Consider the following 12,713-nt stretch of genomic DNA (forward strand, 5'->3'; position numbering starts at 1 on the left):
AAATGGTCATGTTGATTGTTTCATACAAAAATGTGCATCATTTGAGTTATATAAGGTTATCCAAATTGTCCTTCTACAGCTGGGACTTTTTGTCAAGGTGAATTATAATAACTTACTAATGTAATTCTTGTGATTTGCACATATACAGTAGGTAGTATCAACTTGACAATATGTGTTAAGTTTGTGCATTTTACGTTTTATCTAGATTCATTTTACTTAGTGCTGCTTATCAAAATGTATCTTGCTTCAGGAATGTTTAGATATTAATACTTACTTTAGAAAAGAAAAATATCTAAACATATTAAGAATCTTTCTTTATTAAGAATATGATTCTAGTAATCCACCTCTATTTTCAAAGTGCATTTATTTCTTACTCCTATTGTACTTTATAAAATAAAAGAACATGAATTAATTTTGAAGTCTTTGAAATCTAGTTTTCCATTAGCAAGACTCTTTTGTCCTTTACAGTTCCTTCACCTTGTCTTTGCAGGTGGGCTGGTCCGGGTGTCTCCTCAGCAGTCATGGGGAGGTCGGGAGCGCTCCGGGTTTGGTCTTTGGGGACGAGCGTGCAGTTGTTCCTTCCCCTCGTCCTTTGTATCACCTGCATCCATGGTCTTTCTCCACCACAGCCACGAGTCCTCCTGTCATTTCAAGGTAAGAACGGTCAATGTCATTATCTCTAATCAAGGCATTTCCTTTTAGATGGGGTAACGTTAATTACAAGAATGCTTCCTGATGTTATGAAGGCAAGGCAGGGTGGCATATTACATTCTTATGTAATGACATCATGTCCTTTTTAAGTGAGGTCACTTCCCTTGATAAAAGCATTCTCACCCGAGTGCTTTAAACCAGATTCAGGGCTCCATTTGTTCCTCATTACATCCTAGTGCCGCTGTCATGAGCTTTGAATGTTCTGCTTTAACAATATTATGTGTTCAACATCGCTAAGATACTTTTTACAAAGGACTAGCTGAAATGAAAAAAGCTTTTACTATATTATATAAGGTATGTTGTTTATTGATCGATTGGCACCTGATATTTTGTTCATTGAATGGCAGAGAAAAGCTCCACCTTTGAACCTTGTCGAACAATGTGAGCATTTTCTGAAAGACTGTATTTTTGGATTAGTTCCTATGTGGTAAAGTAACATAATTTGCGACTGTCAAACCCTTTAGTATGATTAAACTAAAGTCAAGTGTGATCAGGAAAGAAGTGAATACTTTTTGGGTACACATTATTAAAAATATTATTTTTATTAAAATATATAATTTTTTGCTTGTGCGTCACACAAGACGTGCACAGTCCAAACGTGATGTGGTCCCTATACTGCAGATGGTTTAATGTGCTGTAATGATAACCTGTTTGTTGAGTTGATGTGCTAAACATCACAGAACCATTTAATACAGTTTTTATGTTGTTGTATATCCGCAGTATTACATAAAGCTTATGTTATGTGCTTGCAACATTATCTCTGAGTGTAAAATCGAGAGTTATGTTTCCATGACTTTGATCGTTCTAATGGAAATGGCTGAGCTGGTCTCATATCAGATGTCAAGGGTGATCTTTCCTTTCTTATCTGCTGTAGCAAACATTTAATATAGTTGAGTGAGGAAATGGGTGGTGTGTCAGTGCATAGGGCATCTAGACGGTCATGGTGTAGGATACCAGTTGCTCGGCTTGCCAGGAAAACTGCAAACATGAAAAGGTGGTAGAAAAGGTGATTTTCTGATCTGAGTGGATCAGACACTTTTGTTGGCGTAACCAACAGTTTTAAAAAAACAAACATTTACACCATTTCCCACAAAAAAAAGCTTTAGTAGAAGTCAAGTGGTGTAACCATTATGCGGAAAGTAGTTAAATACCTCATAAATAGACACAAGTGTTTACAACTTTAACACCCCCCCAAAAAGTTAAAAGGTTCAAAAGTTACCCCATTTGACCTGACAATTTAAAAATGAAACGGATTTACTTTTATGCTTATTTTTTTTAAAGAAAAAATACCCTCAGTTCTTTTTCCAAGGATTTCACTTTTTCTTTTACACCATGTAAACATTTGACTAATTAACAATGTAACAAAGTTACTTTTAATTCAGAAACTGGAAACATTTTCATCAATGAAACTGTGTATTAATTTTTTTTTGGTGTGAATTGCATTTAATGTAAAAAAAAAAAAAAAACTTAATAGGTTTGGAGGAAATATTGAGCATCATGTCTCTGACTCAAATGTGAGAGTCTAGTTCTTGATTTGTTCCACAGTATTTTTCATTGTCTGGTTTTGTCGGTGGTGGACATTTGTTTCTTGTTCTTGACATTTCAAACTGTTTTTACATGCTTTCCAGCGTTCTCATTTCTTTCAATTCCTGTTTTTTGCCTAATTTGTCATTCCATTCTTTCTCATTGTCTATCCAGCACATTCCCTAGTGTAGTCATCCGTCTATGTCTTATGTGCTGAAAAGAAACAGCGGGAAGCTTTGGTAATGGCGACATAAGTAGTGTCAGAGTGGATTGTGCCATGGAAAAACTCTGCTCAGACTCAAAACATTCTGGAACGGTTTTGTGTCTTTCTGAAGAATGCCACGTAACACGCTCTGTTTGATACTAATAGGGACGTCCTAAACAGCTGAAAGTCCTTGTGCTGTGTCCAAATATGTGTTTTCAAGCCAGATTAGTTTTGCAATTATCAAGCCATCTTGATCTTAGACTAGTCTTTTGCAGGTGTGGATTTTAGCAATGTCTCTGAGTTTGAGATGGCCTCTGGAGAAGTCATCCAGTACAGAGACCTCTGCAAATAATTTAGTTTTGAGAAAAGATTTTGCTAGGTGCTATTGGTGCTATTTCGATAGGAGTTATATCTGAAAAATCAGATGTGTTTGTGTTTTGGAGTGTTTCATGGTAAAAGAACAATGTAATGTATAGCCTGGGAATCTATCAACAGAAACAATTTATGAGGTCCTGGTTTGTCATCTACATGATTTAGACATCCCTATAGTCCCTTAGACCTTTTGGATCATTTTCATCATTCTGAGAGTTTCAGAATGATGACAAAATCTCAATATTAACACAGAACAGGGTCTGAATATCTCAGCTGGATCGCACTAGGAACACTCCAGATGTTCTGGGGTGTTTGAGGTGCTCCAGTAAAGCCACGTCTGAAAGCATCTTTATGGAGAGAGCTGGGAGTTTTGGGTGTCTCTCAGCTTCCATGACTAGGGGGAGGGGGGGTTTGCAGTAAAATAAAAATAAAAATTCAATATGGAATTGGAATGGAAGATGGAATTTTTTCCTTAATGAAGGAAGCAATAAATAGCAGAATGCAGCTTTTGGATGCTAATTGAACAATTAAGAAATCCTAAAGATAAAAATGCTTTTAAATGTCATAATTTATAAACAAATTTTACTTAAAACGGTGAAAATCTCCATTGCATTCCTATAGGGCGTTCTGTAAAGTTTGTTTTTGCCAAAAACAGTAACCAGAATTGGCAAAGGGTTAGTTATGTGATTTCGAAGCAAACTAACACCCTGTGAGAAAATAAACCTGCTTGATAAAGCGTGGGTCAGAGTATTTGATTGTGTGCCGGTCAGTCTGGCGAGAGCTCTTATGAAACTTGATTCTGAGGGTATATTGGCATAAGGCAAAATGTCAAGCGCTTGTGTCGTGTCGAGAGGAAAGTTGCTGTCTGTGAAATTCTTCCTAACTCTGCCTAATAATCTGTTCATCCAATGCAATAGCCTGGCAATTGAAACTCAATAATAAACCATAAAGCTGAACCATGTGGTCCAGATGAATAATAAACATCTGCATTAAACAACAATAAGTAAGGGATGATGTATGATAATAAATACAGTAATACAGTAAAGTAATCAGAAAATTATCCAACAGATTTGTTTCTCCTCATGTAATAATATATGTGTGTGTGTGTGTGTGTGTGTGTGTATGTATATATTCACTTTTCACATTATGGTAATGATTTTTTTTTTTTTTTTTTTACACATTACAGTAATGATAATTTAGGGGTAAAAAAATTGCTTAATAATGGAAATAATGTCACAATGACCAAAATTTCTTTGAGCTTATGACCAAGACATGTTCTCAGCAAGAGATTCAACCATTTACATTTTTGGTAAATTACTGTTTGGGAGGATTCAGCCAGACATTTGCCAATGTCATGAAGTCAGCTTGGGTAATAATGCATTTACTTCAATTAGGCCACAATCGCAAACAATAGGGTGTTAACTTGGCTCAGGCCCTTTGTAAGGAGAACTTTGTAAGGATAACTTTGCAAGGATAACTGAGAACTGTTTATCAGTTCTAACCTGAATCCACCCTGTCCAAAATATGCTTTAAGCCACGTGTGAACTTGAGCCAGGTAACACAAGGCAACACCCTTTGCAAATAAAGGAGGTCATGCTTGGTTTAATCTATACATGTTGATTCGTCCACGTCTGGGTTGTTTGTTGTGGTTTTTGGTTAACCTTCAGAAATGCAAGGCATTTTAGGAATCCTTCATAAAGTATTCTTTCCAATCATGAGATCAACATAAATGTTTGCCCTTTAATGCAGCTTTTTCATGTCTCACACACACACAACAGGACTAATCTGACCTTTACGTTGGTTTACTAGTTGTGTCAAACTCTGTTTACATCAGCTGACAGATCTGTTCTTTGTTATTTATAAACTGATATTTAATAGAGTATCATCTGAGGCAACTAATGCATTTCATCTTATAAGCCTTGCTGATGAAAAATAGGAGATGGAGAAAACAGCTGTATTGGACGACATAGCTGGGTGTTTTTATTTTGCAACAAGCCGTCATCTATGACAAATTTATGCCAGTTTGCGTGCATGCATAAATTTTCTCTTTCCACAAAAACATGTACCACATTTTTGTCCTCTGATTGCTTTAGTCATACTGCAATTATGCACTATTAAAACTCTTTTATCCTCTAGTAGGCCACAACACAGCATTTAAGAGTGTATGTGTGCCATATACTATAGCAACAATGCCATAATTTGAGACCGTTAAGTCATTTATGAAAATACACACCCAGGAACGTTGAAAAAGGCCTCATCTATGAAGGTCTGATTTTTATCTTAACTATAGCCCATTTAAAGCAAAAAATCAAGACTAACATTTGCTCAAACCCAGTCATGGCCAGGGTAAAACATTCTCTGAATTTTCTACCCCAGAAATCAGTTTGAGAAGACTTGAGCCAACATCACATTCATCGTCTATAAGGTAACGTCTTAGGCATTAATCACTTCAGAACTGTGGCTGAAGCCCAGAAGAGTGATGATCAATCCATTCAAAAGACAGAAAGTTTATACTTTAGTTTGACTGAAATGGGGTTTTGAGACAACTGACCTGATATTAAAAAGTAAAAAAAATGTTTTACATTTTCTGAAGAAAATATGAGCTTTGTTCTCAGTAGTTGTAAGCTCATTGCTAGGTGCTTGCAACGGTTTTCTGGATAGTCACTAGGATGTTGCTGGGTGGTTTCTAGTTTTCTTCTAGACGATTGCTTAAGTTGAATAAAACAAAACAAAACAAAACAAAACAAACAAAACCATAAAAAAACAATATATGCAACAAAAAATAAAACAAAACACTCCGAATCAGAAACAAAACAAACTAAAAAAAATACAAAACAATACATGCAACAAAAACAAAACACTCAAGCAGAAAAAAAAACAAAGTGCAACAAAAACAAAATACAAGCAACAAAAACAAAACAGTAAAAAACAAACAAAAACAAACAAAAGCAAAGCACAAAACAAAGCGCAACAAAAACAAAAAACAAAGCTATACACAAACAAAACCCACCTTTCAGAATCGTAAGGTATAATCGCTAGGCAAGTTACATACAGTCTAATACCATACTTAGAAATAAGGCTTGTTCACACTAAGGACAATAACAATAAATTTAACTATAACATCACAGAGAAACTATATTGTTGGAATTACTTTCAGAGCGTTTTTTTTCCCTTCCAGCTAATGAACGATAAAAACATTGACCAATCAGAATCCATCCTGCTGTAACGAAAGCGAGCATTTAAAGTGGCAGACAACACTTAAAATAAACAGAACGATATCGTCCGCTGGTGTGGATGCTAATATAGTTATCATTATAGGTGGGGTTTTGAAAAATACTTATCACCAAGTATGAGAAATAGTAACACTGATGCTTGCCTGAGCAAACAGCACTATATATCAATGCTGGGTGAAAGATCATTGCCTGCAACTAGCCTCTATGTTGAGTGTGAGGTTAAGAGGTCGTAGTTAGGTTAGAGTTAAAGTTAGGTCCGCTAAACTACATGGAGCGTCAGTCTTTTTCAAGTTGAGATCTGAATAGTGCAAATAGTTCTTTGTAGTCGTAACACTGATTTTTTTGGCTAAGGACAATAGTTATGAACACTGAACACATGTAAAATATTAAGCAATGAACATAAACACACACAAACACAGTGCAAAATGTTTGGGGGAATTCCATTCTGTACAAAACATGGTTTGTTGAAGCTGTCAGCAGTGGCATATTAAGGCCAACAAATGTGTTTATCTGCAGGCTATGTCTAGAGTAACTGTACTGATCGAGTTAGAGCTTGGACTGCAGTGCTCAAGGCAGACAATCTCTGTCCTCTTTCTCGCCCCCATTTCACCTCCATCTCTGCCTGAAGGTCTGTCGCTCACCTTTCTAACCTTGCTAAATCCCGCTGGTTTACTCTGTTTGCATGGAGATATCATGATCAATCCATGTCCATCAATACCGAGAACAGCCCGTCATAATGTTGGCGTTGACATGCATGTTCTGCCCTATTGATTTATGCTAATGAATTCAAGCGTTGTTCCATGTTTCACCCTCCAAGACTTCCTTTAAGCCTTTTATGCTATCTGTTTGCTCAAACCGTGCATGCCTATGGCTTTGGAGAGAAGGTTTAAAGCCAAATATGGTCTATGGTTAGAAGATTCTTACAGCTTTTCCAGCTGAGAGGCCAAAACTCTAAATTGTAAGAGGAAAGAGGTTGGTTGAAAAGAAAAACGAAGGAAACATTGGCGTAATGGAGTCGACAGGTCCTTCCTGTGCTCAAATGTGAATTTCACTTTCAAAATGAGACTTCTTCTAGTCTTCATGTCTGTGTTCATCTGTATACCTACAAAGTTACACTATATTTATTTTTCTTTGGCTTTTAACGATTTTGATTCTGCATTGTTACACAAGATGTGACTGTACAACAAGACACGATACATCTTAAACTACATAGTATAAAATGTCCTTAATTGACATGAAAATAATGCAAAAAAAAAAAAAAAAAAGGTGGGGTAGGGTTATGGGTTGAATATGACTTTTTAGGGATTCACCCCAGACTTTCCATTGTCACTGTTTTAAAGGTGCAATGTGTAACATTTTTGAGTATCTATTAACAGAAATGCAATATGACATCCATAACTATGTGTTCAGTGGTGTATAAAGAACTTACTTAATAAACCGTAATGTTTTTATTACCTTAGAATGAGGCATTTATATCTACATAGGCGCGGGAATCCCCTTCTATGAAGGTCGCCATATTGTGACGTCATGTTTCTACCGTAGCCGACAGCGAACACACAGCGCTACAGAGCGCGTTTCGTCACTACATTGAAAGAGAAGCCGCAGGAAGCTAGAAGAAGCTAGCCATAAACACCGTGAGTAGTGACTTTTCCCTTGTCAGTGGTGTAAATATGTAGTTGGATTGTTTCATGTAACTTAATTCTTCTCCCTCGCTGTGTTATGGCTTTGCTATGTGGGGATAAATGTGCTGGTTAAGTTTGTGAGACAGCTGATTAGTAGGCTACTCTTGTCATTGACCGTAAAACAGTTACAGGAATCACCAACCCGTCGATCTTGGAAGCATTTTAAGTCGATCGAGTCTCCAAAATCAGAGAAAAAAAGCCTATTGTGTGTAGTAAGTGGTGTCTAGGGGATGCGGAGGCGCGCGCGCTGTTACAATCATGTCATTTTTGCCGCGCGCACCTTTGGGCTCATGCGGATGCGTCGAGTTTAAACAAGGTTTACGCATTAACCAGCTCAGCCACAGTAACAGCTCATATTAGCCAGCTAAACCTTTACTACCCTGTTAGAAAAAATATATAGTTGCATAGTTTCATGTGGTTTTTCTCCCTCGCTGTATTATGGGTTTGCTATGTGGGGAGAATGTGCTGGTTACATTTGTGAGACAATTAGCTGATTACTATTATTATATTATATATTACGACCCTTGATCCTCACCTGAAACTTTATCCATGATGTGGTTTATAATGGACTGTGGTACAGAAACTTGGTTTACGCTGGCTATTCTCTGCTGTCTCAGACGACGATGTTTGTCCCGTTTTAGCCACCGTAGCTTCTTCGAAAGGGAGGGGTGAGCGGTGGGCTGAGCCCTTAGTGTAAACTCGCAACCGAACCGCTATATGTCGCTAAAAGTCACACACTGCACCTTTAAGTAAATCGGCATGCAACACTGTGTGTGCATGTTTATGTATAAGGGAGGGGTGCCTCGTGTTAAGGTGAAAGGTCACAGGGGGGCCCAGGGGGAACGGTGACAGGTGAAGATGTGCCCATGTGCTAATTAGGGCAAAGCAGTCGTTAGTATGATGGGTAGGTTAACGTGTAAAGTTACAGCTCCTATGGGAAACCCTGTGTGGAGCCAGAGAAATACAGCACTGTAACTGAGCCCGACCTGACGCAGAGAGATACGAAGGATCTGAGACTGCTGATAAACTTCAATGCTGTCAAGAGAGCTACCCCATCTGAACTCAGTGCTAATATTATGCTATCTGTTGTGGAATCTGACAGAACTGTAAAATGTATTACAAATAAATGTGAATGAAAGCCCAATCACTTCTAATCGTATTTAAACAGGAAGCACTTCTTTTCTTTGCAGGCTTTTTGTATTACATGCTTCGCTCTCGGTTGACCTCAACAGTTTCATTTGTGAAGCTTAAGCATTCATTTTTATAAATAGCATGATGATGACAATCACAGCCTTTAATTTCACTTTGCCTATTTAGTTACTATCCATCCTAATAGCATGCAAGAATTAGAACATCCCAAATCACAGCAGGTTGAAAATTTGAACCCAATTATGAAGTGTATCAATTAATCAATTATGATTAATAATGCCCACAATCCATTGTCCAACAGAAGAAGAGTTTGTGATGGTTCACTTGACATGTCGGTACAATGCATGTCCAACAAATACCCGGTTTTTGTGGTTCTTTTATGTTCATGATGTATTGTGATATGTCAGTGTGTATTTTATTGTTGATGCTGCAGAAATGGACAAAGAGTACTACTACTAAAAGTATTATACTTTATACATTATTATATATATTATTATTTGTATTTCCTAATACGATATAATATAATATAATAATATTATAACATAAATGTTGCAAAGATAAAGGGCCCTATTTTAACGATCTGAAACGCAAGTGTCAAAGCGTAAAGCGCAAGTAACTTTGTGAGCGGATCCCGGCGCTGTTGCTATTTTCCCGGCGGGATAAATGCCTCTTGCGCCTGGCGCAAATCTAAAAGGGGTTGGTCTGAAGTAGCTTCATTATTCATAGGTGTGGTTTGGGCGTAACGTGAAATAAACCAATCAGAGCGTCATCTCACATTCCCTTTAAGAGCAGGCGCGCTTGTTCTAAAGCGGATTCCTATTATAACGGCGGATTTGCCAGGCGCGCGCCAGGAGCGGTTCACAGCCGAGGAGAGCAACGTTCTCGTCAGGGCCGTAAAACACAGGGAAGTGACATTGGGGATGGAGAAACCCACCCAAATTAACTTCTGTTAAACAGGCGTATGATAATTTGGGTAAATGTGTAAGCTACATGTATGCTTTTATAATAAATTGTCTATCTATCTATCTATCTATCTATCTATCTATCTATCTATCTATCTATCTATCTATCTATCTATCTATCTATCTATCTATCTATCTATCTATCTATCGTAATAATGTATGATTGATTTGCAAAAATGAAAACTGCTGCTTAGATGAGAGAATCAACGTGTATGCGCGTTGTGCACACGCTACATTGATTATGGCCAAGCATGCGCCCTTAAAATAGCATTATGAACAACGCGCAACGCGCCACTGAGACTAGTTTTTTTCTGGTCAGTGGCGCAATTGTTTTATAGAACAGCAAAATAGCATGGGGGAAAGTTTGCGCCGGAACACGCCTCCTCTTTGCGCTGAACCGCCCCGGGGAGCGCAAGTGTATTTCTTAGTTAACCGACGTGCGTCTGTGGAGGGAAAAGTCCGCTTTGCGCGGGTGCAAAATAGGAATGATACATGCGTCAGTGTACAAAGTCATTTGCGCCGAGTGCAAGATAGGGCCCAAAGTATTTTTATAACTTTTCAGGAACCCTTTTGTTTGACTTTTTTATTACTTTGATATGCATACATTTGCTTTATATTATTAGAAGCTTGCTTTAAAGGTGATATATAAATATATTTTTTATAAAGTAAATAAAGTTTTACTATTATTTATATATTATATAATTTTAAGAAACTGAATTTAGCTAGATGCCAACACTTGCAAAAAGTATCCCACAAATGGGAGCTGTTATCATCAACAACTTTATTACTATTTTATGCACTGTATGAGTATGCAAATTGGTACGCAACCATATAACTAGTCCTGTTTTTCTTGTACCATGTACAAGAGAACCATTGTATCTTGAAATAGTGTGGCAGAAACAGTTCTTCTCTGACTGGTTACCCCAGAGGACAGATGTGTTGAAGGATTTAGGGGCAAAATGGCAGCCCATTTGCTAATTGATGCAGTCATTTGCTAACAGTGCTGTCAGTGTGCAATGCAATGTATACAGGTCCTCTTCCCCTGCATGTGCCAGTATTTATAAATGCTTATTGAATGAGAGTGCTTGTGTATTTGTGTATGTGTGCATTCTAGAGGCCAGAGGAATGTGGGTAATGTCAAGAGGACAGACTGTCTGACGACTCTGTCGCATGTTACCCTGCAGTCTGTGTGGTCGTAACACATCGAGCGCATCCCAACCTGCTTCCTGTGTTCACCTGATCACACTAAATCAGTAGTTTCTTACAGTGCCTTACAGTGTAATACTTACTTAGTCACCATGAAATCCAAATGGAATTTTTATTTTTCAAATAGAATATTGTGGTATTTATTATAAATGATTTATCCGTGCACATAATATATATTTTTTTTTAATTCATGTGCCCTTGTAATTTTTATTCAAAATACCCCCCATGCAGTGACATCACTTCTCTTCTCTGATGATGCGTTTATTGGCGTGAGGGCGGGGCAATCTGTCAATCACGGGAATCGATCAATAGCAAACCACAACCATACCATCCAATCAATTCCTGATGCACAAAATCAAATCCCGCCCACATTTTTTTCTTGCTTTGTGAAGCTCTTTCACTCATATACATCCCAAAAGACAATAAAAGTTTATCACAACTTACATTTAATGCCGATTTTAAGTTTAAGACTTTAAGACCCTAAGACCCTAATCATGATCAACAGTAATGGTGCCCTAGCAAGCACCAATCACTTGGCATCCTCCATGTTTCCATCTTACAGCATGATAGATCAAATGACTGAACCAAATATATTGTACGCTTTAATGAGGATGACGTGTACGGTTGCCTAGACAGAGGCTTTGAGCTCTAAGAGTATGTGTGAAATCACTTACACATCACATTATGTGAGTGTAACCATGCAGAACCAAACCAAAGAACCATGCTATTGTCTAAACAGCGGTGGCTTTTGAAAGGGGTTTAAAGTCATGTCTTGAAGGCTGGGGCACTCCATCTCCATGAAGAACATGAGTTTTGGGTACTCCCCTACCTTGTTTCCCCGAGCAACACTGGCACCAGTAGCGTTCTGAATGAATGGGAAATGGCCGATATATTTGAATACAGTTAATTTATGCACGCAAGCTTTTGGTGTTCAGGCATCGAGGAGGAAGTTAACAAAAGCTGCGGCTGTAATTGGAGCTTAAGCCAGTAAAGCAAAGTTAATGGAGCCTGGAAAACTTTGGCTCGAGTGCTAAACTGCAATTAGTGACTCTCAGCAGGTCCATGCAATCGTTTGTTCACATGGTGTTGGTCGTGTTATAGTCTTGATAATTCTTTGACATGACTAGAGTGACTATATTTACTATGTTTCCACGTGCAGATTTCTGTGAATCAAAGTCAATCCAATCTGAGATGTCTAAGTTATCTTAAACTGCACTACTTAGGGCTATGTACACAAGTTACCATGAAATCAAAATGGACAATTCTTGTTTTTTTTTTATAGGATTATTTATTATAAATGATTTATCTGTGCAAATCGTTTTTTTTATTTATTCATGTGTCCTTGTAATCTTTAATCAAAATAACTTCCCCTCTTGCAGTGACATTTACTTGCGTGAGGGCGGCACGACCTGTCAATCACATGACATCACAGCAATAGTAAACCTCAACCATCCAATGATAATTAATTCCCCACTGACAAAATCAAGTCCCCTCTTTACATTTTGTCCTTGTTCGAGAAGCATTTTACTCAATTATACTAGACTATCGCAAACTATAATAGACTATCGCAAACTTCCGTTTCATGCCGACTTTAAATTCATTTGTGAACGTAGTTGCATTCAGATGTTTACATGGCATTGTATTCTTACTAATTACTCTAATATTTATG

General features: G+C 37.6%; 1 protein-coding gene across 1 annotated transcript in view; it reads left to right on the top strand.

Annotated features, from left to right (window-relative positions):
* Positions 1–12,713, top strand: part of sema3c (sema domain, immunoglobulin domain (Ig), short basic domain, secreted, (semaphorin) 3C) — a 60,100-nt gene that overhangs the window by 6,246 nt on the left and 41,141 nt on the right. The window contains exon 2 of the mRNA XM_056247490.1: positions 491–654. Coding sequence (XP_056103465.1) covers positions 522–654 — 133 coding nt within the window. The 5' untranslated portion in view covers positions 491–521. The remainder of the gene's footprint in view (positions 1–490; positions 655–12,713) is intronic.

Source organism: Rhinichthys klamathensis, unplaced genomic scaffold (genome assembly GCF_029890125.1).
Source record: "Rhinichthys klamathensis goyatoka isolate OS25496 unplaced genomic scaffold, OSU_Roscu_1.1 h1tg000048l_1, whole genome shotgun sequence".
Lineage (NCBI taxonomy): Eukaryota > Metazoa > Chordata > Actinopteri > Cypriniformes > Leuciscidae > Rhinichthys > Rhinichthys klamathensis.